Consider the following 25,339-nt stretch of genomic DNA (forward strand, 5'->3'; position numbering starts at 1 on the left):
TCGTGATCTCATGTTCTCACCTTCATTCCCACAGGTGTGCCCTCATCCCCCAGGAGTGTCCCACGTCACCTTTTCTCCGCCAGTACCACCCGGACCCCTAACGGGGTCCACAGCCACACTTTCACGTGCCAGTCCTCCCATGCCACCCCTGCTGTGTCCTGGCCAAGGATGTTCATTTATTCGGCCCCCAGTCCTGACTGAGGCTGTCAGTGTGTCCGAGTGTGTGTCCGTCCGTCTGTGAATGTCGGTCACCGTTTGTCTGGAGCTGTCACTGCCTGCGACTGTCCGTCTGCGTCTGTCTCCGCGGCTTCTGTCTGTCACTGTGGATGTCTGCCTGCTCCGCCGCTGCGGGTCTTTCGGTCGTGTCACCATGTGTCTGTCCGTCTGTCGGCGTCTGTCACTGGAGTCCGTCCGGGCCCCGGGGGTCTCTGGGTCTCGGCTCCGAGGGAGGAAGAGGGAGGGGAGGTGGCAGCCGGGGGAGGCGGGGAGGGGCGGGGGCGGAGACAGTGGGCGGGGGCGGGGGCGGGCGGGGGCGCCGTGCGGCCCGGAGGGGGTGTGTGCGGGGGGCCGGAGGCGGCGGCTGTCAGAGTCGGCTCAGCCTGCGCCGGGGAACATCGGCCGCCTCCAGCTCCCGGTGCGGCCCGGCCCGGCCCGGCTCGGCCGCCTCAGGTGAGTCTCCCGCCCCGGCCGGGACCCTCCCCCGGCCCGCGGCCCATTCCGCGTCCGGGAAAATGTGCGCTCCCGGAGGGATCCGGGCCCCCAAACGGGACGCCCACCGCGCCCCCGGGCCTGCCCAGCGACGCCCCCCGCCGCCCCACACTCATCCTTAACTCTTCCCTCGCCGCCGCATACTTACTGTCGTCCGCGCGGGAGCCGGCACCCCGCAGGGCCGGCCGCCTCCTCTGTTCTCGAATTCCTGTGGGGACCCCCGAACGCCCCTTCCCCCGCCTGCCCCCAAGTGTGGGGCCACTGGAAGACGCCCCCTGCTTGGGGCGGAACCCGAGCTGCGCAGGTTGCTGGCGCCGGGCTGACTCCCCCCTCCCCCCAGATCCCGCAATCCCGGCGCCCCTGCGTAGCGCCCAGCCGAAGCCCCCTCCGAGGCCCAGGCGTCCCCCTCCCACGGGGACTCCGTCTCTATTTTGGGGAAAGGGGAGGCTCAGCGGAAGCCCCGAGTTATAATTAGCCCCACTCGGGTTTCCTAGTTAATCCCCCGCACCACCACCACCACCCCAACCTCAGGGCGGCGGGGGTTGGCTGGGTGAGAGGTGACCGCCGCGGGAGGGGGGAGTTCCGACCCGGGGAATTTTGATCCCTTGGCTGGAGATGCCGGAACCACAGCAGCTGCTGCCCCAAAATAGCGCCCTCGCCCCTGCAGCCGGGGATCTCCGGAGCTCCAAGAACACAGGCGTCCCGGTTCGCCCTTCAGACCCCTCCGCAATGCCCGCGAGCCTCCAGACCCCCGCCCCAAGTTCCCGGCTCCCGGACTCGGGGCGGGGAGTGCCGTCCTTTTCTCGGTCTCTACTGCCCCCCACTGGCGGCAGCGTTCCCCGCAGCATCGGACGGATGGGGGACTCGAGTCCTGGGGGACCCGGGCTGGCGAGCCTGATCTCTGAGGCTAGGCGAGGCGAGTGCGCAGCTGACCGGCACCCGCGGGTACCAGCGCCCCGTGCCAGACAGTGGACGAGGAGGGGCAGGGTGGGGCAGGGTGTGGAGTAAGCAGGATTTGGGGTGCCCCGAGACCTGTAGCTCCCACAACCCTTGAACGCCCAACCCACCGCCCCAGGGCCCCCGACCCTGGCCAACTCAGGACAGGCTGCGCCTTCACGCCACCCCAAGCTTCCCCAGGGGCGCCTCCCGTCAGTGAGGGCCCCGCCCCTGTCGGATGGCCTGTGTGTGGATTGCGGCCTCTGGTGCGGGTGCCCGCACTGCTCGGGCTGGGCCCAACCCAGTACACCCAGCTAGGGGAAGGAGGTGAGGGTGCTGGGCGCTCTGTGGGGCAGGGGAAGGGATTGCCTGGCAGGCCTCATCTCTGTTCCTTCCGTCCGTCTGTCTGGGTGTTGTGTAGTGTGCCTGATCTCTGTCCCCTCTTGCTTCTCCCTGTCTGCCTGTGTCCTTGTCTGTGCCTGTCTCCCTCCCTCCATTTCTCTCCTCTCTACCAACCTGCCCCACCTCCTCTGCAGCTCAGTGATAACCCCTGGGCAAGAGTGTTACCTAATCTCCTCCCTCCTGGCAGCCTCAGGCCTTCACCCTCTGCCTTTCTTTCTCCCAGCAGACGCCTGCCTGCCCTGGCAGTCATGAGGCCCCCCTGGTGTCCCCTGCACACGCCCTCCCTGGCTTCCCCAATCCTTCTCCTCTTCCTCTTCCTCCTGGGAGGAGGGGCAGAGGCTGAGGACCCAGAGCTGCTGGTGACTGTGCGTGGGGGCCGGCTGCGGGGCATTCGCCTAATGGCCCCTGGGGGCCCTGTCTCCGCTTTCCTGGGCATCCCCTTCGCAGAGCCACCTGTGGGCCCCCGTCGCTTTCTGCCACCGGAGCCCAAGCGGCCCTGGCCAGGGGTGCTGGACGCCACAGCCTTCCAAAGTGTCTGCTACCAATATGTGGACACCTTGTACCCCGGCTTTGAGGGCACCGAGATGTGGAACCCGAACCGAGAGCTGAGTGAGGACTGCCTCTACCTCAATGTGTGGACACCATACCCCCGGCCTGCGTCCCCCACCCCTGTCCTCGTCTGGATCTACGGGGGTGGCTTCTACAGTGGGGCCTCCTCCCTGGACGTGTATGACGGCCGCTTCCTGGCCCAGGCTGAGGGGACCGTGCTGGTGTCCATGAACTACCGGGTAGGAGCCTTTGGCTTCTTGGCCCTGCCAGGGAGCCGGGAGGCCCCAGGCAACGTGGGTCTACTGGATCAGAGGCTGGCACTACAGTGGGTGCAGGAGAATGTGGCAACCTTTGGGGGCGACCCAATGTCAGTGACTCTGTTTGGGGAAAGTGCCGGTGCTGCCTCAGTGGGCATGCACCTGCTGTCCCCCCCCAGCCGGGGCCTGTTCCACAGGGCTGTGCTGCAGAGCGGCGCACCCAACGGCCCCTGGGCCACAGTGGGTGTGGGAGAGGCCCGCCGCAGGGCCACACTGCTGGCCCGCCTCATAGGCTGTCCCCCGGGGGGTGCTGGTGGCAATGACACAGAGCTGGTCGCCTGCCTGAGGACACGGCCAGCTCAGGACCTGGTGGACCATGAGTGGCATGTGCTGCCTCAGGAAAGTGTCTTCCGCTTCTCTTTTGTGCCTGTGGTGGATGGAGACTTCCTCAGTGACACACCCGAGGCCCTCATCAATGCCGGAGACTTCCACGGTCTGCAGGTGACTAGTGGCTAGAAGGGGTGGAGCTGGTTCCTCTAGGCCTGTTCTCCTGCCCGCCCCACCCCCCACCCCCGGGGACCCAGGCATGAAGGCTCCTCAAGATCCAACTCCCAAAGGCCTGGGCTTCTGGCCCCAGGGCTGCCCCCTCCTCCCTGAGAGCTCAGATCCCAGGGTGGTCAGTGGGGCAGAGAGAAAAGGAAACATGGGTACATTTTCTCTTTCTCTCTGTCCCTTCCCCAACCTCATACTCTCTTCCTCCATGGTTCTGGGGTCTATAACTATTGATCTCTCTGGCTCTTTGTTCATCTGTTTCTGTCTGCCTGTCTGTCTGTACCCCCCCATCCCTCCATCCTGTCCCCCCAGGTGCTGGTGGGTGTGGTGAAGGATGAGGGCTCCTATTTTCTGGTTTACGGGGCCCCAGGCTTCAGCAAAGACAACGAATCTCTCATCAGCCGGGCCCAGTTCTTGGCCGGGGTGCGGGTCGGGGTCCCCCAGGCGAGTGACCTAGCTGCCGAGGCTGTGGTCCTGCATTACACAGACTGGCTGCACCCTGAGGACCCGGCACGCCTGAGAGAGGCCATGAGTGATGTCGTGGGCGACCACAACGTCGTGTGCCCCGTGGCCCAGCTGGCTGGGCGACTGGCTGCCCAGGGTGCTCGGGTCTATGCCTACATCTTTGAACACCGCGCGTCTACGCTCTCCTGGCCCCTCTGGATGGGGGTGCCCCATGGCTACGAGATCGAGTTCATCTTTGGGCTCCCTCTGGAACCCTCGCTAAACTATACCGCCGAGGAGAGAACCTTTGCCCAGCGACTGATGAGATACTGGGCCAACTTCGCCCGCACAGGGTCAGCAGTACTGAGGGGAGGAGGGCCTCCAGGAGCCAGAGAAGCAGGAGCAGGGGACAGAGAGAGAGGAAGACTAACAGAAAGGGCCGGAGAGGGAGGGAAAAGTTCACAAAAGGAAGGAGACAAAGACGGAGACAGAATGACAAAGGAGACTGGAGAGGAAAACAGGATGGCAGGTCCTGAAGAATCGGGGACCAAGGGGGAGGGAAGCGAAGAGCAGCAGAGAGACAGGGAGACAAAGGAATTACCATAGTACTTAGGAGCTTGAACTGGAGAGAGCTGGATTCAATTGGGCCAGTGGTGATTTTATTAGCTGTGACATGCGCACATGCATATGTACTCACACACCAGTTTACCTGTCCGAAGAAGGGGACCCTAAATCCGACATCACATGGGTGTTGTCAAAAGCAAAAACAAGATATTTGTAGAGCTAGGACTGAGCCTGCTTGCATAGTGAGGGCTCATAAATCGTAGGGATGTTTTAAATGGGAGAAACAAAGACAAAGGTGGAGCAGTAAAGCCGAGGGAAAGGCAGAAAGAGGGAGGGCAGGAGGAAGGGGATGGCTCCAGATGATGGGGGATCCGGGAGACCAGAAAGAGGGGTTAAAGAGGTGGTGGGAAGGAGGGAATGTGTTCTCCAGGGAGCCGAAGAGCGCACGGGTCGGAAGCAGCCTTCCTCCTGCTCTCCATCTCCGGTCCACAGTCCCAAGGGCGGGCGGGGCAGGCTTGCCTGAGGCTAAGCCTTCCCTTTCCTTCCGAAGGGACCCCAATGACCCCCGGGACCCCAAAGTCCCGCAGTGGCCACCGTACACGGCGGGAGCGCAGCAGTACGTGAGCCTGAACCTGCGGCCGCTGGAGGTGCGGCGGGGGCTGCGCGCCCAGGCCTGCGCCTTCTGGAACCGCTTCCTACCCAAATTGCTCAGCGCCACCGGTATGCAGGGGCCAGCGGGCAGGGGCTGGGCGGAGGAGGGCAGAAAAGGGGCGCGAAGAGAGAGAGGGGAGTGGAAGCCGGCCGGGTGTAACCCCTCTCTTCTCCACCCCCCCAGCCTCGAAGGCTCCCAGCACCTGCTCAGGCCCCGCCCACGGGGAGGCCGCCCAGAGGCCGAGGCCCGGCCTTCCCCTGCCCCTTCTCCTCCTCTTCCTCCACCTCGCCCGGCTCCTGCGGCTCTGACCACGGCCACTTACCCCTCCGGCCTCAGGGGGCCCCCCTCCTCTAATGAGTGGTCGGACAGTGGGGAAGGGCCCCACTCAGGGATCTCCGACCCAGCGCACCCTCCCTTCTCAAACCGAGAGACTCAAACTGGCCAGGGCTGGGAGGGGATGGTGACCTATGACCCGTCTCAGGGATCCACACGCCTTTGTTGTTTAAATGGAAATGAAAAAGCCAATTTTCTTTTTTTATAAAATTATTTGGAGCCGGAGCCTGGTGTTGGGGGGAGAGGGAAGGCCGGGAGCTAGATAGCACCCCCTAGTGGGGCTGTAACAGTCAACATTTCTGTCTCTTCTCTTTTCCCCACCAACCCACGGGTCCTCCCTCTTCTGATCCTTTCTGTCCCCCTGTCTAACGGTCATTTTCTCCTCCCCCCACCCCTTCCTTCCCGCCATCCTTCTCCGGCCCCGCCTCCACTCTCATCCTTCCTCTGGTCTTCCGTCTTTCGCATATTCTTCTGATCCTCTTTCCACCGTCCTGCGTGCCCTCCTGCATTCTTGTATCCTCCTGCACTCACGCCCCCCACCATATACGTTCCCTGACCTTCCCCTTGTCCTCCTCCAACCCACTTGCCGGGCGCCCTGGCCGCAGACACGCTGGACGAGGCGGAGCGCCAGTGGAAGGCCGAGTTCCACCGCTGGAGCTCCTACATGGTGCACTGGAAGAACCAGTTTGACCATTACAGCAAGCAGGATCGCTGCTCAGACCTGTGACCCAGACGGGACCCCCACGTCTCCCCGCCCTGCTCGCCCCGCCCGGCCCCCTAGCTGTATATACTTATCTAAGGGCTGGGGTATAACACGGAGGAGCCCTAGACCGTGCCCACCCAACTCCCCCCCGACTATCCCCGGAGGCTCCCCGTCCTCTGCATGTCTCGGGCCGAGCCCCTCCCCCGCGGTGCCTTCGCCCCTCTGGGCTGCCAATAAACTGTTACAGCTACAGCAGTGTGCGCGACTAGGGAGCGGGCCTCAAACACCGGGGCTGAGTAGACAGAGGGGCGGGTACGAGAGCCCTCCGAACTTGCGGATCTCAGTAGCCGGGCGGAGCGTGCCTGTGCCCGCCCCGCCCCGCCCCGCCCCGCCCCGCCGCCTCACGAGGCGGGGCTCGCGCCTGCGCACTAGCGACGGCAGCCCGGCGGTGCATTGTGGGAGCTCCACGGGTGGCGCCTTCCCCGCGGCTACGGCTCGCCCTCAGCGGCTGCCGGGGACCAGCGAGAGAAGCTCCCCGGAGCCCGCCCGTCGGTTCTGCCTGCGGCTAGCTCAAGACCCGGGACCGAGAGGAAACGCTGGAGCCGGAGTTCCGTCCGCCCCGCCAGGACGCGTCTGCCCGGCCCCCCGCCGCCCGCCCTGGAGCTGCTGAAGGACGTCCACCTGGGCCTGGCCCCGCCCGGCCGCGGCCCCGCTCGCCTGGCCCTCCTCTCGGGCCACTACCTTTACTATCACTACGGCTGCGACGGCCTGGACGACCGGGGCTGGGGCTGCGGCTACCGCACTCTGCAGACGCTGTGCTCGTGGCCAGAGGGCCGGCCCGCGGGCGTGCCCGGGCTGGCCGCCGTGCAGGCGGCCCTGGAGGACATGGGCGACAAGCCCCCCGGGTTCCGGGGCTCCCGGAGCTGGATCGGTTGTGTAGAAGCCAGTCTGTGCCTCGACCACTTCGGAGGGCCCCAGGGGCGCCTGTGTCACGTACCCCGTGGAGCAGGGCTTCAGGGGGAACTGGAGAGGCTTTACTCCCACTTCGCAGGGGGTGGGGGGCCTGTAATGGTTGGGGGGGATGCAGATGCCCAGTCCAAGGCCTTGCTGGGAGTCTGCCTGGGTCCAGGCACAGAGGCCTATGTTCTGGTATTGGACCCTCACTTCTGGGGCGCTCCGAAAAATCCCAGGGAACTACAGGCAGCTGGGTGGGTAGGGTGGAGAGACGTACGCACAGCCTTTGACCGCAACTCCTTCTACAACCTGTGCTTGACCAGCTGCAACTCCCAGAAGCAGCAACACGCCCTGGGCTGAGGCTCAGGTCCCAGAATGGAGACTTGTCTCTGGCCCCAAACACACCTAAACCCTTTACTCCAAGGCAAAAGCTGCCTGGGCCTTTGGAGTCAATAAATTGGTGAGGCTCAGCTAATTATGGCCCCAGCCAATCTTTGGGAGAATGTGGGGAGATACATGATAATCAATCACTATGGAAGTGCTTTTATTGGCAGTAGGCTTAAACGTACAAAAAAACAATTCTCAGCTGGCTGGGACGAGGCAGTCAATTATAGACCATACCAGGAGTGAGGAAAAGTAGATGGCTCAGAAGAAGTCCACATCATCTGGAGCATCCAGGTCACGGTATTCCACAATGGCCCGTGGGTCTCCTCGGACCATCCTGTGAGAGATGGAAGATCCGGTAAGATGGGAAGACAGCTGAGGGTCCCTGAAAGGGAGCTTGAAAATGGCAAGCTTGGGAAGTCTCAGCTCATTCTCACCTGTTCCGAGGCTTCCCAGGATAACCTCCTTGGCCTCGGAAGGCATCATAGTTCCCTCGGCCAGCACCATAGGGGGCATGAGGGTATGGAGGCCCTCCCGTGGGGACTGCAGGGCGGACAGCACCAGCTACACAAGAGATCAGTGCTCAGTTGAAAACCTGTGACCTCAACTACACCTTGGTTAAGCTTCCTTTCTCCCAGCCCTCACAGCCACTAAACCCTTTCAAGCTCCCCCTATACTTACCTCCATAACCCAAGATGGGGGGCCGGGGCTGACCATAGGGCATCAGGCCCTGGGGAGTCTGGTGCGGGTAGGGGAGTCCCGGGGTCAGGCCTGGGGGGAGTACAACATGGACAGGAACATGAATTACTGCGGGGAGGGGGGGGGCGGGGGAGGGGAGGACGACAGGATGGGGAATGACACTGGCTTTTAGGAGTACTGCCTGAGAGTGGGATAGAAAGTTTTCAGAGGATGACAGGAGGAGAGAACCAGGAATCCCTGAATAGTCAAGGGAGAGGGAATGTGCCAGACTCTCTCAGATCGTATCTTACTCTGGGCAGGGCCAGGTGGCTGAGCTGGCTTGATCTCTGGCAGAGCTGGGCGCTTGGCATCTGTGAGAAAGTTGTTAAAAAATGCCACCTCCTTCTTCACTTCCTCAATCTTCTCTGCATGCTTGTTGAAGATATGTTTGCGTACAAACTCAGGGCCCTGGGTAAAGAAAGAGAGGGTCAGAACACAGCAAGCAATGTGGAAGGATAATCAACCTCCCCGCCCACCAATTCCAGAGCCAATTCCTCCCCAGGCCGGAGGAGGCTTCCTGGATCAACCCCCTCGGCCCACAGTTCTAACACACAACTCTCTAACATCCCAGACCTTGAATTTCTTGCCACTGAGAGGGCATAGCCACTTATCCTTGCCCAGTTCCTGGGTGTTAGAGGTGACAAACTTTTCCACTTCCTGCTCAGGGTCTTTGCGACCCATCTTCTGAGCCTCTTCCTCGGAAAGAGATTCCCGTACACTCAGCAGCGGAGTCAGCTTCTCCTCAAATGTCTTCTGCCACTCTAGCACTGTGGTTTGGGAACAGACAGCGGGCTGAAGAAGGGAGCCAGAAGCAAGGAATAAAAAGGAAGGGATAAGGGCGCCTGGCTGGCTCAGTCAGAGCATGTGACTCTTGATCTCAGGGTCCTGATTCTGAGCCCTACGTTGGGCATAAAGATTATTTAAAAATAAAATATTTAAAGAAAAAAAGAAAAAGGAGAGGGTAACAGGAAAGTGTGGGAAGGCACTGCTACCAGAACAGATCTAAGACCAGAGGCAGCTGAGGAGAAAGGGAAACCAAAGGGGAATCGGGAGTGGGGAAGCTGGGAGCCCACCTTCTCCATGACTGATGCGGTTGGGTGGCATGGGCCCCCGAACATGGATAATGCCACAGCGGTTGGGCATTTCATCCTCATTGGGGTACTCGCAAGTGTTATAATAATCCAGGGAATGCACAATGCGCAAATAGAGGAGGAGTTTGTCCAAAACCTGAGGGAAATGAAAATCTTTGAGTTCACCATACTTTTCTTGCCCCTTTGCTGCCCCAAGCTAGGACCTTGTCCGCCTGCCCTTGCTGGCACCTTGATCAGTTTTTCATCCCGCTCCACGTTGATCTCTGCAGGGTTCCCTTCCTTAGGGGGCTCCTCAGGGGGAGCGCCCCCACTGCTCCCCAGCAGCTCCTCCTCCTCTGCACTCACTTCCTCAATCAGATAGTCAGTGATATTCTTCAAGATTGGATTCTGGGAGGGCAGACTCTGGTAGGGAGGAAAAAGAAGGGCAAGTGAGATGACAAGAGAAAACTCTGAGGTAGGTAGTCCCGGAAGCTCCTCATCTGAAGCAGAAAGGAATCCAGGGTTCACTTGGCCTGTTACCACTGCTTCACTCTGTCTTTTTCTTATTCTATCCTAGCCAATACATCATCACTAATGCCAGTCTATTCTATCGGAAAAGCTGGAGGTGCTGCCCAGATAGAGAGGATAGGAACAAGGGGTCAATGCTACAGACAAGACCAGAGGTGCCCACAGCAGTCGACATGGTATCGGCTGCTTTTGGAAAAGTTCCACAGGGAGTCACTGACTGTTGGCAGAGGCGGTGTCCCAGGCTCAGAGGCCCAGAGCTGGGTCCTGTCATCCAGCGTATGGATCAGCTTGGCGGCCAGCTTGATGTCATTGCGCACTATCTGCTTGTGCTGGGTAATGCCATTGATGTTGCGGACTCGGCGGGTCAGGTCTCTGTTCACACCAGGGCTCAGCTCACACTCCCGGAGCTAGAGGGAACGAACACAAAGCTCACCAACACTTGCCCAAGCAGCAGCAGCTCCAGGGACTGGCCTTACTGACAGGACCAGCAACTGGACCGTGAGCTCCCTGAGAACAGGGATCAGGAGGGTCTTATTCATGGACCCCAGTATATACTTAATGTGAGCAGACCGAATGGATGGATAAGGGGCAGAACAAGTGAGTCAAAAGAACAAAGGAATCCGGTTTTGTGTAGCACAGAAAGCCCACTCCCAGCACTTACCCGGATATTCTGCAGGTTCCAACAGATCTCTTTGATGTTAACACTGCGGTCAAAGGTCACCCAGCCACGACGGAAAAACCTACAGAAGAAAAGATCAGCATAACCCTGGGGTGGAAGGGATACCGGCCATTTGCCTCCCCCTGTACCATATCTCCAGGGTTTCCAGGGTCACTTTTCTCTCCATTCCTCACCTCCTCTCAGGCTGGGGCTCTGACAGTGCCACACGCATGAAGCCTGGGTATCTTTTACAAAGCTGGAAAAACAAGAACAGAAACCCCACTGAGCAATTCAACGTTTCACTTCTTCCTCCAATCCCCATGTCCTCAGAACCCTAGGAACTGCCTTTGAATCTTTACTCAAGTAAGGAAAAACCAATAAAGGGCGTAAGAATAAGAGCACTTAAAAGCAAATGGTGCGACTGGAGCCAGCCCACAAAAGGCATGGGCCCATGGGAAGGGGTTTCCCTGTTCGAGAAGGAGGAGTATATGTTAGAAGCAGAGTCACATTATCCCCTCCCCGCCTCACCAGCTCCCCCTCCCTGCCACCAAAGATGGAGCCTGGGTGCCATTCCTGCCCCCAACACCACTTTCCCCCACTCACAGAAATGATCTCTGCCCGAGAGATGTTGGGTGCAATGTTGCGCATGAAGAGGGAGCAAGTCTTATGGAGGGGCCGAGGTTTACATTCCAACCCAGGAGTGTCCTTAGGCTTCTCCCTTTCTTCTTCTTTGGGCTTCTCCTTTTCCTTGAGTGCCTCTTCTATGCAGAAAGTGGTCGGAGTTCGTGATTTTTTATTGTTGATTTTGGAGGGGAAGACAGAGAAGCAGTCACACTCCCACCTCCCCTACCCCTATTCAGTGGGAAGAGAATGGACTAGAAGCAGAAAATAAAACCTACCAGCCTCCTCCTTCTCTTCCTCAGCTTGGCCGCTCTCCGACTCCGATTCCGACTCGGACACACTGCCTTCGTCAAAGCTGTCATCACCACTGTGCTTTCTATTCCGCTTCTTGCTACTCTGTGAGAGCCACAGCAAGAGGAAGCGAGTCAGATAAGCAGGCCACTGGACTGGACACTGATCCCCTGGCAAGAGATACCCTACCTTTTTGGCATCTTTCTCAGAGTCGTCTTTCTTCTCTTCCTTGTCCCCATCGCCCTCAGACTTCTTAGTTTTGTCATCGTTAGAACTGTCGTTTTCGGCCTGCAGGCACAGATGATCCCCTTCAACCTTTATCAGAGGGCCCGGCCCCTCCCTGGCCCCCGACCTCTCCTGGACCCAGCACACAACCCTCCAGCCCCGCCCTGACCACTGAAGCTGCTCCCTCCTCCTCCCCAGGGGCTCACAGGCAGCAGCCAGCGGGCAGCACCGCCCCCGCCACCGCTGCGCCGCCAAGCCCAACACTCTGACCTGTTTGCCATCTTCTTTCTTGTCATCCTTATCATTGGCCTTGCGCTCCCCATCCCCCAGGCCTGGTCCAGCCCGGCCCTCGTCTTTCTTGCTGGGTTCCCCAGGCTTTCCGGCCTGCTCCTCCTCCTCCTCCTGCTCCAGGATGCGCAGATCGTTCTCTGTCCCTCCTTCCATCTTAATCACAGCTACCAACAGACGGGACAGAGGTCACAATGGCCCTGGCCTTCAACTTCTGGCTTATCAACTGACATCTATTTCCCAACCAAGACCTTGGTCACCAGACACCCTCTTCCCCTCCCAAACCACACACCTGCATCCAGCATCTTGACGATGGCATCAGCTTTGTCTATGTCCAGGAGAAGATTATCAAACCAGCCACTCTCCATGAGGGACAGGAATACCCTCAGTCGGTTTTGCAGGGCCCCCCGGGCCTCCTGCCGCCGCTTCCCCACCTCATCTGGGTGGTACTTAGACCGAAACCTGGGAAGGAAGTGGGGAGGGAAGAGACAAAATAGTCACTGGACGCCAGGGCCGGGACATGGGGAGGGGCCCAGGCAAGTCCTCTCACACCCACAATAAACCATGAAAGCAGAAAGACTGGGGAGAGGGGTGCACCAGAACCACCCAATACCCCCAAAAGGAACCAGAGGTTATGCTCTGAGAAGATCTGGGGGAAAGCCAGGAACTACGAGCTCTGGATTTGGGAAAAGCAATGACTACAGGGGGAGGCCAGGGTTAGAGAGGCAGCATGATGGCCCTGAGTCTCTGGGAAACACTAACTTAAAAAAGTGTAGTTTCCCAAAGCTTCCAAGAGGAAGGCTAAGGAAATAGCAGGCCCCAAAGAACCTCCCTCTCCTTGCCAACCCCGAACTAGTCATTAAAAGGACTGTTCCCACCAACTCCCTCCATCCCTAGGTGGAAGACAGAGGGAAACCTGAAATGCACCAGATAGGAAAAGCCAAAAAAGGCAGAAAAGCTTTCTCCCCATTTGGGAAGAAAAGCAGATGGTGGAGGGACAGGGAAAGACCAAAGGGAGAAAGTGAAGTGCCCTTATAACCTCAGGTACTGCCCACAGGGAGAGAGGGAGAGAGAGAGAGAGAGAGAGAGAGAGAGAGAGAGAGAGAAGGGGTGGAGGCTTAGGGTGGGGTGGAGCATGGAAAGGAAACATTTAAAATAGGACCTTGGTGGGGGCGGGGAACAGAAGAAATAAGGTGTATGAGAAAAGCAGAAAGGGAAAGTGTGAGAAAGTCCCAGAAATCGAAAACAAAGGGAATAACTAAAGACCAGAGAAACTGGGGGAAAAAAAAAAACCAAACAGAGCAAACAAGTGGTTAGGCAAGGAGCAAGGACAGGGACCGAGAATGAAAAGTACATGAGAGAATGAGACCAAGACACGGATAAAGAAGGAAGAAACGACGACAGACAAAACAGAACCACAAGTTGAGCGTGAGAGGAAAGGAAAGCCGCAGGCATCACCTCCAGGATCTTTACCTTGGCCGCTTGGTCAAACAGAGCTCAAGATTTAACTAGCCGCGCCCAGGGCCCATGCTGGCAGGTGGGCCACCGGCTGGCTCCTGGCTGGGGCGTCCCGGCCCAGATGCCCCACCCCCGCGGGACTCCGCGGTGGGGGCCCTGACTGACTAGCTGCCTGAGCAATCACATTCAGCTAAACCGCTGCATTGTGCACAGCGGTGCCCTGCCTGTCTGCCTGGCCGGGGCAGCGCAGCTCAGCCCAGGGGGCTCATGTATGGGCTGGGTATGGTGGGGGTGGAGGTGGGTTTGCTCCGAGCTCCGTCGATGAGCGGGTGTAGTTCCCAGTTCTGGCTCTTTTCAGGGAGGAGGAGCAGAAAGAGAATGAGGAGGAGGAGGAGCAGGAAGGGGGGAAAAGATGGTTGATTAAAATTAAAACATCCACAAAAGGAAAAAAATTAAAATTCTTTTTCTGTCAAACGACCCTGAGATCTTTTTCTTGTCTGGATTCACTCGTTGCTTTTGGGAGAACACCACAGCCACACAGGGTCCCGGCGATCAGGGACGACAATGACCCAATACCAGCAAGTGGGAAGCAGTCTGTCTGCTGCCCCAAGGTGGCTCTGGCCAGCTGCCTGGAGGTGTCCCACTCACTGAGGACAGAGGGGAAGCGAGGTGGGGTGGGAGGCCGTGGCAGACGCTGAAGTAAGGAGGAGAACCCATCAGCCAATGCTGTTGTGCTTCCCATCCCCCACCCCCAGGAAGTTCTGGATCGGGGAAAACGGGAAGAGGACAGGGCTGCAGGCTCCACTGGCGGGGCCAGGGGAAACATGCTAGGGAACAGAGAGCAGGGAAACAGGGGCACTCACCACTCCTCATCTTTATGAGCCAAAAAGAAATCTTGCATCTGCTGCCTTCGAAAATCCAGCTTATAGTCATTATAGCGCTTCACAGCCTCTGTCTCATCCACAGAGTCATCCAATGACAGGAGAAACTCCTTGAAGGTTTTCATCACCGGTGGCGGCACACCCAAGTCAATCTCTGCGATGCTGCCCAGCCTGGGGGGGGCCCGGTCAGGAAGTCTTGGTTGTGGGGGGAAGAGGGTGGGGGGGATGGGGGGGGCCAAGGTAGCCAGCTGCCCCCTTCCTTTGCCCACCATGGACACCACCCCAGGCACCAACCGCTACCAACCCCCACAGGCACTCCTCTCTGTACCTAACCCACTTCCTGACTCCAGCCACGGTCTTTGGCAACCCCAATCCATCCCCCAAACCTAACAGCTCCCTTTCCCCAAGAACCCCAGAACCCCAGGTCTTTACCTGGCCTGGATAGGCAGAACATGGTGCTGCATGATGTGGACGTCTGGGTGGCCCCAGGGCTGAGGGGGGCCATAAGTAGGGCCCCCACCCCCCCCAGCATAGGGCATCTCATAGCCACTGTGGTATGGGTCAGAGCTGTGCTCATCCCTGAGGGTGGGGGACACAAAAGTCAGACAGAGAAGAGAATCATGTCTCCAGAGGACGAAGGAGGATGGGACAGAGGAAGGGGCATATGGAATGTGGTCTCTCACCCAAGGGTTTAAGGGGATAAAAAAAAGATGGGTTTATAACAAGTCTGAGAAAAGGAAGTGACAAAGTCCTCAGCAAAAATGAAGAACACAGCCGAGGCCAGGTGGAATTGAGGCTAAGGAGAGAAGCCAGAGAAACTGTTGCCACCTCACCAGTCTCGCCTCATGCGCTTCTGTGGGGGGCTGAGCTCGTGGCGGGGAGGAGAGAAGCGCTCTCGCCGATTCCGGTCATAGTCCCGATATTCACCCCGACTGCGGCGCTCCCGGCCACGGTCCCACTCTCTGGCGATAAGAATGAGTAACAGTAATGGGACACAGCCGGGCATGCTCCTAGACAGGCCCTTCCTATCCTGAGACACCAGACTAAAAGCCTACAATTATAAAATTATTCTCTAAACAGAAAAAGACTTTGCCTACTGCCATCACTTCAGCCATCACCCTCAAGCAGATGGCTCTCCAACTGTTCCTCCAGACCAGCATTAACAATCCCCGACTAGATGGCCATGGCCACCTCAAATGTGACATGTCAGAACTGAGCTGTTATTTCTACCACTTCAAGACCATGCTTGCTTCCCTCCTCCTGTTTCCCCGAGAGCGGGGATATCAACCATCAGCAGGTATCCAACTTATCAAGTGTCACCCTCACTGCTCACTCGAGCTACTGGCTTGCTAATCCTCTGCCTCAGAGCCTATCAAAGCTGCCTCTTCCTTGCCCCTGTCCATGTGCCCTGACCCTGATCATTTCCCGTAACTGCAGCATCCGGTGTACCGATCTCTGGTCCCGCCCACTTCTCTCCTGTCAACGTGATCTTTCTCAAACACAAATGCGACCATGCCATGCCCTTCCTTACTAAATACCAGTACACAACACTGTTCAAAACCTTGGTTCCTGCTGTCATTCCAGTCTCTCCACCAGTTACCAGCCACCTCCATCCCAACCTTAACCAAGTAACAACATCCTTTGCTCTATCTAGCCCAGTGGTTTTCAAACTTTCGGTCTTGGGACCGCCACCCCCACCTCACACTCTAAAATTACTGCAGGGCGCCTCGGTGGCTCAGTTAAGCATCTGCCTTCAGCTCAGGTCATGATCCCAGGGTGCTGGGATCTGGCTCCCTGTTCAGTGGGGAGTCTGCTTCTTCCTCTGTGTCCCACCCCCCTCCCCGCTCATTCGCAAACATGCAAGTGCGTATGCTCTCTCTCAAATAAGATCTTCAAAATAAGTGAATTTTTTAAAAAATAAAATTATAGCAGATTAAAGAGTTTTTGCTTATGTGGATGACATCAATACTTACTATACTCAAAACAGAAACAATATCTATTAATTTTGATACATAAACATAACTTGCATTTTTATGAAAAATAGCTATTTTTGGGCACCTGGGTGGCTCAGTTGGCTCAGCGACTGCCTTTGGCTCAGGTCATGATCCCGGAGTCCCAAGATCAAGTCCCCGCATCAGGCTCCCTGCTCAGCCGGGAGTCTGCTTCTCCCTCTGACCCTGCCCCCTTTCATTCTCTCTCTCAAATAAATAAATAAAATCTTTAAAAAAAAAAAAATAGCTATTTTCAAAAAAAAAATCTTTAATGAGAAAAGTGTCATTGGGGTGCCTGGGTGGCTCAGTTGGTTAAGCGTCTGCCTTCGGTTCAGGTCATGATCTCAGGGTCCTGGGATCAAGCCCCACATCAGGCTCCCTGCTCAGTGGGGAAACCTGCTTCTCCCTCTGCCTGCCACTCCCCCTGCTTGTGCGCATGCTCTGACAAATAAATAAATAAAATCCTTAAAAAAAAAAAGTAAAAAAAAAAAGTGCCTTTATTTTTGCATGTAACAAATCTTTTTTTTTTTTTTAAGATTTTTATTTATTTGACAGAGAGAGACACAGGGAGAGAGAGAACACAAGCAAGGAGAGTGGGAGAGGGAGAAGCAGGCTTTCCGCTGAGCAGGGAGCCCGATGTGGGGCTTGATCCCAGGACCCTGGGATCATGACCCAAGCCAAAGGCTTGGTCTAACGACTGCACCACCTAGGTGCCCCTAACAAATCTTTTCAAGGCCTGGCTAATCCAGATAGCTAGAGTCTCATATTTATTTATTTTTTACTTTTATTTTTTTGAGAGACAGAGTGCACACGAGGTGTGGGGGGGCGGAACGAGCAGAGAGAGAGGGAGAAGCAGACTCCCAACTGAGCAGGGAGCCTGGCAGGGCCAGATCCCAGCACCCTGGGATCATGACCTGAGATGAAGACAGACACTTAACTGACTGAGCCACCCAGGCACCGCCTCATATTTACTGCTACATTCAATCTGTTGTATATGTCGTTTGGTTGAAAAATATGAAGAAAATCTAGCCTCACAGATACGTAGTTGGAAAAAGAAATACTTTAATAAGTAGTCTTTTCAGGTAACTGGGGATATTCTTTGATACTACCCAAAACCTGACAAGAGAGAGTGTCTTAAAGCTAAGTTGCAGCATTGAATCTGAAACCATATTAATGAACATTTTATACTCTGCTACATTTAAATCCATTGTTCTACCTCAATCTGAGTGGATCTTGACATATCTCATTATACAATATCAAAATATCACATTCATTAGCATCACTACCTATCTCGTCAGAGAAATCTTAAATGGGAAACTGTCAAACTCACACTAGTAGTACAAGTTTTCCAAAATTTTAGTTTTTACTGGAAAGTTCCACTTCCTCACTAGCAACAAAGCTAACAATTTTCCTTGATGTAATAGATTCTTAGTCTGTTTTCAAGACAGTATCAAATACCCAAGTAGGATTAACTACCGTTTGACAATCTTTCATTCAGGTAAAAATGGCATCCCACCAAAAAAACAAACAAACAAACAAAAAAAAACAACCCTGTTAGCTCAACTCAAAATTCAATCCCACACTCTTAAGATAACCACTGTACTGGGGCGCCTGGGTGGCTCAGTCGGTTAAGTGACTGCCTTCGGCTCAGGTCATGATCCCAGGGTCCTGGGATCGAGCCCCGCATCGGGCTCCCTGCTTGGTAGGAAGCCTGTTTCTCCCTCTCCCACTCCCCCTGCTTGTGTTCCCTCTCTCGCTGTCTCTCTGTCAAATAAATAAATAAAATCTTAAAAAACAAAAAAAGATAACCACTGTACTCCTATATGCAATATAAGTGCTTTATGCATACTTCCCACTCATCATGCCTATTACAAAGATGTATAGACAAGAATCCAACTTAATAAAATTTAAAAAATTTTGCTGCTTCATTAAGGACATTAAGTGAAACTGGCTTTTTTTTTTTTTTAAACTACTTGGTGCCACTGCCTTGATTTGCACTAAGACACCAGCAGTTTTCCCACCAATGCTATAGCACCAACAATGCAAACATCAATACAGTGAAAAGGACAATCCTACCTTAAAGTTGCTATAAAAATACTTCTAACACCACAGATCCCTAGATCCCTAGGGTGTGCGGACCACACTCTGAGAACCACTACTTTATTACTGTTTTTTTAGAGGAGGGGAGGGGCAGCGGGAGAGGGAGAGAGATTCTTAAGCAGGCTCCATGTCCAGCAAGGAGCCCAGTGCAGGACAGATCTCGACACCGTGAGATCATGACCTGAGCTGAAATCAATAGTCTGACGCTTAACCAACTGAGCCACCCAGGCACCCCTGACAACCACTACTTAAAAAAAAAACAAACTAGAATATGGGCTCTTTTCTACATACAATTTTATGTCCCCAAGTCCAAACTGTTGACTCCACCTGTGCCTCAGGAATTCCCATTCATCTTTCCAAGTCCTGCTATGTGTCACTTTCCTGTGCTTCTCTCCAACATTATCACCTCCACCACTACTACCCTACCTTAGATCTGCTCCTTCAACACTTCACCATCTTTATGATGATTTCTCATATATACTCACCCAAGGCCATTTTGTCCTCCACTCCAAGCCCCAGACTATAAATTACTTAATCACAGTAACTACTTCTTACCCATTTCCAGAATTCAGAACACCTTTGGTTTTCTTTTCTTACAAAACACTAACGGAAAAAAGCGCCATATGGTCTCCCCACTGAAGAAATACACTGACTACAGACTAATGGCTTTACTTAAGCTCATTTTTCAAAATAACACTGAATGCGGGCGCCTGGGTGGCTCAGTCGGTAAGCGTCTGCCTTCGGCTCAGGTCATGATCCCAGAGTCCTGGGACTGAGCCCCACATCAGGCTCCCTCCTCCGCGGGAAGCCTGCTTCTCCCTCTCCCACTCCCCCTGCTTATGTTCCCTCTTTCACCGTGTCTCTGTCAAATAAATAAAATCTTTAAAAAAAAAATAAAAAAATAACACTGAATGAATAAATGCTATTACAGTAAGTCACCTCAAACACCCTCCCATAATGTTTTGTGATGTCCTTTAGATTTAAAAAAATCATTTCTCTTGATTAGTTTATTGGAAACGACATATTTCTCTCAATGGAAACACCTTAATGATATTTAACTCAAGGACATCCCAAAATGCTAATGACTAGCTGAGTCAAACCTAATCAATTAACCTAACCCTCACTGTCCAAAGCACTCTTTCTGATTTTAGGGAAGACAACTACAAGAAATTTAACCATATTCTCTTTGGGAACAGGTCTGGTCTGACAAGCTCTCCAGTTGACTCAATTCTAAAACATTACTTTCTGTGAATCAAATTTTTCAGGAGTAACTTACAAACAATAAAACTCATGCATCTTAAGGTACGTGCATAAATATTACGTCTTCCTTCTCAAACTCTCTTAGGTCTATTGCTTTGACCATGTGGACATGTCAAAAATCGAGCCATAGCGGAAAAAAAATCTCTGGCCAACAGCGAATAGGTTTCCCGACCAGAAACGGTCAAGTATAAGCGACTTCCTGTGGTTCACCCTATAAAACTAATAAATAAAAGCAATGCAATGAGGGCGGAGTGCCACAGAATGAGGCAGGGGGACAAAAATGAGGAAAAGAAGTCTTACCGGTCATTCCAATCGTCCCCTCGACGTCTTTCATCTCTTTCCCGGGAACGGTCATAGTCGCTGCGCTCCCTTCTGAACTTGTCCCTGCGCCTTCGGTCATACTCGTCATCGCTGTCACCCATGGCGCGGTCTGAGGGGGCCTGGAGCCCGGACAGGGGTGGTCAGGGTGCAAAACAACGACGAGGGGAGGAAAGGCTCCAGAGCTGCCCCGGAGCAGCACGCCCGCCTCCCTCCGCAAAGGCCAGCCTTCCGCGGTCCCCGCCATCCTAAGCCCTCTCCCCGCGCAGGTGGACGGCTCCTACACTGTGCGGGCCCCAGTGGGTCTCCCTGCCCATGGCCGCCGGCCGCCGGCCGCCCGAACCCGCTCCCGCCCACCGCAGCCCCGGCTCTCCAGGCCCCGCCCCTCCCCCACCTGGGAGCGGTCGCGGTCGCGGCCGTTAGCCTCGCGCTCCGGCGGGCTAGTTTTCCGGGAGACCTGGGCCCGCCTCTTGCTTCGGGCGCGCGACGAGGACGACGCGGACGATGAGAAGGAGACGCGGGGCTCTAAGCGAGGGGGCCAAGGAGACGAAGAGAAAGTGGGACAGCCGGGAATGGGCGGTCGGCGCGCGCCCCTCGCGCTGCGCCTGCGTCACCGACGGAACGGGGCCCCGGCCACAAAGTACTCCCCCGCGGCCTTAACTGGAACTTAAAGCACAGAGACAGAGGCTGGGAGCCCCCGGGGATGATGGGAAGGGGCGGGAACCCGGAAGTCTCGCGCGCTTTCCGGGACGAGAACTGCACGGACGAGGGGAATTACGGGAGCCGAGGTGGACCGAGCCAGGCCTCGGGAGGGTGGTAGGGCCCTCTGGGCGCGAAGGAGAGTTTCGTCTGGCTGAGGTCGAAGGTCGCGGCCCCTCGGATGTGTCCGGGGCCTGAACCAGTTCGTGTCCAGTTGTTGACCCCCAACCACCCTGCTCGGGGAGCCTCCTGCCCTCATCCAGGGCTGTTTTCCCTTTCTGGCGCAGGGCACGGAGTTGGGGAATGCAGGCCTTTAGCAGGATAGAGCAACCATTTTAAAGTATCTCCCACCATTTTGTGCTGCACCAGAGAGCCAGGCTTTATTGCCGCCTCAGTATTTACCACCTGCAAACCCGTTACTGCTGTCCTTCAACAGAGGCGCCCCGTCTTGTAGGCGAAACCGGCAAATCTGTCTTATCCCCAACCAGTACTTGGTCGGGCTGTTACAGGTTGAGGTCTTGATCAACAGGCGGAGTCTGGCTTGTGCCGGATTAAATGCACCACCACCCCGGAGATAACACCCAAGTCCTTGTTCAGGGAGTGGGGTGTGAAGGCTTAATAGGAAACGCTGCCTCCTTGAAGCATGCTGCAGCTTTACTCCAAGCACGGAGAGGAGGGGTGTCTTTACACCAAACTACGTTTGCAAGAGTATATAGTGGAGTTACAAAAAACTAGGTCTAAGAAGACCCAGCCAGGTTCTGATCTTGGTACTGCCATTTGGGAAGCATGCAATCTGAGATCACTTCTCCTACAAAAACGCAGACAGTCGCAACAGTTGTGCTTGCGTGAGGCTGCTGTGAGAATCAGATGAAACAATACACTTGAAAGTGTTTTTGTATACTCCTAAGGGGTTATTATTTCATGATTGGAGGAAGAGGAGACAGCATTTGGTGACAAAGTTGTAAAGGTGGCTGTCAGGGAGGGTAGCTGATGGGAAGGGGGAATGTAACAGGTGCTTCTGGGAAGACTCAGCAGTCGGTGGTGACGGTGGCAGAGAGCTCCTGGATGCGCCAGGCACTGCACGCCTTGCACAAGATGTGCCCATCCAGTGGGTAGCAGCCCTGACACTCGCCCTCAGAGGAGAGCAGCAGCCCACACTCCTGTTAAGACGGAAGCAACAAATTTCTATCAGGCGCGGAGCCCTGGGTTCTACCATACCCAGCACCCCAGACCCCAAGAACCTCCCCTTCCCCTTGCCCAGGCCCCCTGACCTCGCACTTATAACAGCCAATGTGAAAACTGCGATCCAGAGCAACGATTCGTACAGTCTCCTCCTGACCTGGCTCAGGCATGATGGCCCCACCGCACACTGAGCATCGTGGGGCAAACTTCCTGGGGGGGGGGGGGCAGAAGGGAACCAAGGAGGTTGTCAAACCCGAGTTGGAGGAGACTAACAATGGAGCCCAGAGAAGGTGAGATATTCGAGGGAACAGGAGAGGCCAGAGGTATGGTCTTGGATCTTAGAAGGGAGAGTGATGGGTAACAAGAAAGAGACAAAGCCAGGGGTGGGAAACTGGAGAGGTTGGTACTGGGGTATGAAGGAGAAATGAGGAAATTGGGGAGGGTCAGACATCCTGAGACAAAGATGGGAGACTCGGCCCGACCTGTGGAAGTCCTCGATGCAGTGGATCTGGCTGGTGGCATCCACTGTGAAAGGGATGCCATCGAGGCCACGGTGACACACCACACAGGTGAAGCAGCTAGGATGGTAGGCCTTCCCCATAGCCCGCAGGATCCGGTCCAGGATGGGTTGGGAGCACGTGGAGCACTTCTCCAGAGTGGCCTATTAGAAAGGAGGGTGGGAAGTTCGGGGCTCAAGCAGCCCAGGCCAGGCAGACACCCTGCTGGCCCACCCATCTGTTTTTGTAGCTCCCTGCAAGGGATTCAGTGAAAAGTGGCCTTGAACAGATCTGAGTATGAGTCCCAGCACCACAGCTTCCTAGGGAAGTGATTTAGTGTCTGAGCTTCGGTTTCCTTCAGTAGGAATAGCTGCTTCACAGGGGTGGCAGTGTGGGAATTTAACATATATCCCCTTAACTCTGAAATAAACATCTCACGTTTGTAAGGGACTATTGTCCTTTCCCTCCGGCAGCCGGTCATTTAGCTACCTTCCTCCCTTCCTTCCTTTCAGTTTAGTCCCCCGGCGTAGAGCTCCGCTCCTCTTTGGGGCTTGGACATCTAGTCCCCACCTCAGCTGGAAGCCCCCTGCCTCCGGCTGCTGATTCCAGCACCCCCCCTCCAAGCACGTCCACTCACCACGTAACAGCTCTCACAGTACGCTCTCCTCTCCACGGCATAGAAATGCTGGCCCCGAAGCTGGGCCCGGCATGTAGAGCACACAAAGCATCCAACGTGAAAGACGCGGTCCAGGGCCACAACGCCAGCCCCGTCCCCAACCACGTCTTCTCCGCAGCCCCCACAGCGCCCTGGGGACGGATGGACAGGGTCAATCGGCGCAGATCAGGAGGACGGAGTCGCGGTCCCACTGACTCTCCAGTCCCCTGTCCCTGCCACCTCTTCCCACCTCAGGTCAGCTCACCGAAGTACTCCCCGGTGGGAGGGTGGTTCATGTCGTGCACCAGCTTCTTGGTCAGCCTCTCCAGCTCCTCCTCAGGAGGCTGGCTCAGGGGGACCTGTGAGGGTGGAATCAGGGGGTCGGTCCTACCTCTAGCTGCCTGTGCTGTCAAACTTCCTGAAGGGGACCAGGCAGTTCCACCCGGAAAGATTGATTGAGGAGGTCTCAGCCCAGGGCCCAGGGGCGCACCGCCAGGAGCCCATACAGCTCCAACACCTCCCTCTTGTATCTCCTGACACATCCCTGGGGGAATCCAGAGCTCCAACACCCCAGGCCTCTGACAACCAGGACACTGAACACCACCCCTGCCCCACCCAATCAGTGTCTGTGAGGACCCCCAAATCCCAGTACCTGGGCTTACCTGGGGCCCGTACCCGCGTTCTCTTCCTCCTCCTGCAGCCTCCTCTTTACCCCCTGGCCCTGGCTCACGGTGGCTCCTATAGCCAGCCCCCCAGACGTCACCTCGGCCTGGGAGAGGGAAGTGGGCGCCCGGGAGGGCCCCGGGGGCCTGAGAGGCCCCCCGCCTGGGAGGGCCGCAGCCTCTCACTGGTTGTGCCACTTTCACTTGCACAGGGAAGGCAGGGCCAGCAGGGGTGCTGGCTGTAGCATAGGAGGCCGGAGTGGGGCCCCCATAGGGGGATGCTGAGAGCTGTTGGGGAGGAATAGGAACACCCCCTCCATTCGGCTTCAGGGAGCCTGAGCCCGTGCGGTAGGCATGGGGCTGAGGGGGCTCATAAGCCTGGGGAGAAACACAGATCAGGAGTGAGCAGGCCCATTCCAGGACACACACCTGTGGGAACCCCCCGTGTGTGTGACCCCAAAGTAAGCGCTGGTCTTTGACAAGGGCTCACACTCAAGAGGCTGACAACCTAGTAAGCTCTGGTGGTCCAGCTTCTTCCATGCTCCTGTGTGTGTCACTCCCACTGGGGGTGGGGGTGGGGGGCCTAGGTTGAGAATCTAGAGAGGGACCAGGCTGGGGAGTAGGGAGGAGAGCAGGAGATAAGGAGCGGGGGCGGGGGGGGGGGGGGGATGGCGTCACCTGCCGGTCCGACCGCCGTGGGGCATGCCCACGACCTCCATCCAGCTCAGCCAGCATGCTGGTCAGTGAGTCTATCTCAGCATCCAGGCTCCCTGGACGCAAGGCCCCCCTATCTGGGGGGAGCCCCTGGGGATGAAGCAAAAGCAGGGAGAATTCAAATCACTTGCCCCGGGTGCCCCCACCTCCCACCCCCCCAATTCCAGTTCTTACCTGTGAGCGCTGGGGTGCTCCATGGCACCCCACCCAGGCGAGCCCCCGATCATCCGGTCCCCCGGGGGCCTGGTAACACTGCTCAGATGGGAGGGGGCAAAAATTGACCCTGGGGTGGGGCTGAAGTGCTGAGGTGAGGGAAGAGAGAGCCAAGGTGGGGATGGGGAAGGAGAGGAGGGTGGCACGTGTGGAGGCTGCCCTCTTGGGTCCCTCTTCTCCCCCCCCCCACACACCTGGGGTCCGAGAACAGAGCAGGAGGGGCAGGAAGCCAGAAGGGCTTCAGGGAAGGGGTGGCAGGGACAGGCGGGAGGCAGGAGCCAGAAGGCAGAGGTGAGCGCAGAATGGCCAGTGGCCTCCTTGGCGGCACTGGGGCTGCCTTACCTGCTCCGTGGGCTGGCGGCGGCCCCGGGGCGCCTCGAGGGAGTGCTCTCCCCTGAGGGGCTCTTGCAGGCTCCAGCTGCCTTGGGGGGAGCCAAGTGGGCCCCGACATGGCCTGGAACAGGGGTCTCCAGACAGCGGTCAGGCCCCGTGTAGCCCCAAGCCTGTAGTCTTGACCCCTTCTTCCGCCCCACACCTCGTTTGGAACTCCGGGAAAGAAACTTTTTCTGGCTTTTTTTTTTCCCCTTCCTCCCCAATTTTGGGGACAGCCACGCCCCCGGTGACGTCACCGCATTCCTGGGGGAGGGTCACGTGGCCCCCTAGGCCCTAAACCGCCGTCCCTCCCCCAGTCAGCCCCCTCCTACCGAGCAGGGAGTGCTTTCCACGGCCGCCTCCGTTTCTACCCGTCCCCCCAGACTGGCGCCCCAAGTCCTGCACATGGCCACCTCGCCGCTGGGACGCTCCAGCTCCGCTCCTTCCCACACTCCCCCATACAAGGTCTCTCCCTCTTCC

The 25,339-nt window shown here is 56.6% G+C and overlaps 4 protein-coding genes across 11 annotated transcripts; 2 read left to right on the top strand and 2 right to left on the bottom strand.

Moving 5' to 3' along the window:
• The first annotated feature begins 552 nt into the window (after positions 1-552).
• Positions 553-6,352, top strand: ACHE (acetylcholinesterase (Cartwright blood group)). 2 transcript variants are annotated; one of them, XM_027612575.1, is made up of 5 exons: positions 553-669; positions 2,273-3,353; positions 3,717-4,201; positions 4,963-5,132; positions 6,003-6,352. In XM_027612575.1, exons 2-5 carry the CDS (start codon positions 2,295-2,297, stop codon positions 6,122-6,124), a joined length of 1,836 nt encoding a protein of 611 aa, XP_027468376.1. In that variant the 5' UTR covers positions 553-669; positions 2,273-2,294; the 3' UTR covers positions 6,125-6,352. The 2 variants fall into 2 exon arrangements, with proteins under 2 accessions (XP_027468376.1, XP_027468377.1); XM_027612576.1 differs by having other exon boundaries at positions 600-669; positions 2,270-3,353.
• A 203-nt stretch (positions 6,353-6,555) lies between these two features.
• On the top strand, positions 6,556-7,529 carry UFSP1 (UFM1 specific peptidase 1 (inactive)). Its single transcript, XM_027612579.2, has one exon. The coding sequence runs from the start codon at positions 6,986-6,988 to the stop codon at positions 7,412-7,414; it is 429 nt and encodes a 142-aa protein (XP_027468380.1). The 5' UTR covers positions 6,556-6,985; the 3' UTR covers positions 7,415-7,529.
• A 52-nt stretch (positions 7,530-7,581) lies between these two features.
• On the bottom strand, positions 7,582-20,518 carry SRRT (serrate, RNA effector molecule). Of its 7 annotated transcripts, none has more exons than XM_027612574.2 (20): positions 20,260-20,518; positions 19,848-19,987; positions 15,030-15,158; positions 14,629-14,775; positions 14,179-14,367; positions 12,150-12,319; positions 11,840-12,024; positions 11,534-11,632; positions 11,332-11,449; positions 11,036-11,190; positions 10,627-10,688; positions 10,436-10,514; positions 9,993-10,181; positions 9,496-9,669; positions 9,250-9,403; positions 8,750-8,943; positions 8,428-8,584; positions 8,120-8,209; positions 7,876-8,002; positions 7,582-7,775 (listed from the first exon to the last, which is right to left on the bottom strand). In XM_027612574.2, exons 2-20 carry the CDS (start codon positions 19,967-19,969, stop codon positions 7,700-7,702), a joined length of 2,616 nt encoding a protein of 871 aa, XP_027468375.1. In that variant the 5' UTR covers positions 19,970-19,987; positions 20,260-20,518; the 3' UTR covers positions 7,582-7,699. The 7 variants fall into 7 exon arrangements, with proteins under 7 accessions (XP_027468375.1, XP_027468370.1, XP_027468373.1 ...); XM_027612569.2 differs by having other exon boundaries at positions 8,120-8,221; positions 14,179-14,391; XM_027612572.2 differs by having other exon boundaries at positions 8,120-8,221; positions 20,260-20,517.
• A 165-nt stretch (positions 20,519-20,683) lies between these two features.
• On the bottom strand, positions 20,684-25,274 carry TRIP6 (thyroid hormone receptor interactor 6). Its single transcript, XM_027612577.2, has 9 exons — positions 24,830-25,274; positions 24,449-24,576; positions 24,239-24,364; positions 23,561-23,938; positions 23,164-23,257; positions 22,881-23,050; positions 22,229-22,407; positions 21,836-21,956; positions 20,684-21,724 (listed from the first exon to the last, which is right to left on the bottom strand). Exons 1-9 carry the CDS (start codon positions 24,936-24,938, stop codon positions 21,593-21,595), a joined length of 1,437 nt encoding a protein of 478 aa, XP_027468378.2. The 5' UTR covers positions 24,939-25,274; the 3' UTR covers positions 20,684-21,592.
• Between the last annotated feature and the right edge of the window lie 65 nt (positions 25,275-25,339).

Source organism: Zalophus californianus, chromosome 10 (genome assembly GCF_009762305.2).
Source record: "Zalophus californianus isolate mZalCal1 chromosome 10, mZalCal1.pri.v2, whole genome shotgun sequence".
Classification (NCBI taxonomy): Eukaryota; Metazoa; Chordata; class Mammalia; order Carnivora; family Otariidae; genus Zalophus; species Zalophus californianus.

What these genes read in the sequence shown, in the direction of transcription:
- ACHE (XM_027612575.1), top strand. Translation starts at nt 2,295, where the DNA reads ATGAGGCCCCCCTGGTGTCCCCTGCACACGCCCTCCCTGGCTTCCCCA. An exon ending in GAGACTTCCACGGTCTGCAG is followed by an intron (nt 3,354 to 3,716) that starts GTGACTAGTGGC and finishes CTGTCCCCCCAG; the next exon opens with GTGCTGGTGGGTGTGGTGAA. An exon ending in CAAATTGCTCAGCGCCACCG is followed by an intron (nt 5,133 to 6,002) that starts GTATGCAGGGGC and finishes CCCTGGCCGCAG; the next exon opens with ACACGCTGGACGAGGCGGAG.
- UFSP1 (XM_027612579.2), top strand. Translation starts at nt 6,986, where the DNA reads ATGGGCGACAAGCCCCCCGGGTTCCGGGGCTCCCGGAGCTGGATCGGT.
- SRRT (XM_027612568.2), bottom strand. Translation starts at nt 19,969, where the DNA reads ATGGGTGACAGCGATGACGAGTATGACCGAAGGCGCAGGGACAAGTTC. An exon ending in CTGAGAAAGATGCCAAAAAG is followed by an intron (nt 11,450 to 11,533) that starts GTAGGGTATCTC and finishes TGGCTCTCACAG; the next exon opens with AGTAGCAAGAAGCGGAATAG. An exon ending in CCCCATCTTGGGTTATGGAG is followed by an intron (nt 8,003 to 8,119) that starts GTAAGTATAGGG and finishes TCTCTTGTGTAG; the next exon opens with CTGGTGCTGTCCGCCCTGCA.
- TRIP6 (XM_027612577.2), bottom strand. Translation starts at nt 24,938, where the DNA reads ATGTCGGGGCCCACTTGGCTCCCCCCAAGGCAGCTGGAGCCTGCAAGA. An exon ending in ACTGTGAGAGCTGTTACGTG is followed by an intron (nt 22,408 to 22,880) that starts GTGAGTGGACGT and finishes CCTTTCTAATAG; the next exon opens with GCCACTCTGGAGAAGTGCTC. An exon ending in TGCATCGAGGACTTCCACAG is followed by an intron (nt 21,957 to 22,228) that starts GTCGGGCCGAGT and finishes CCCCCCCCCCAG; the next exon opens with GAAGTTTGCCCCACGATGCT.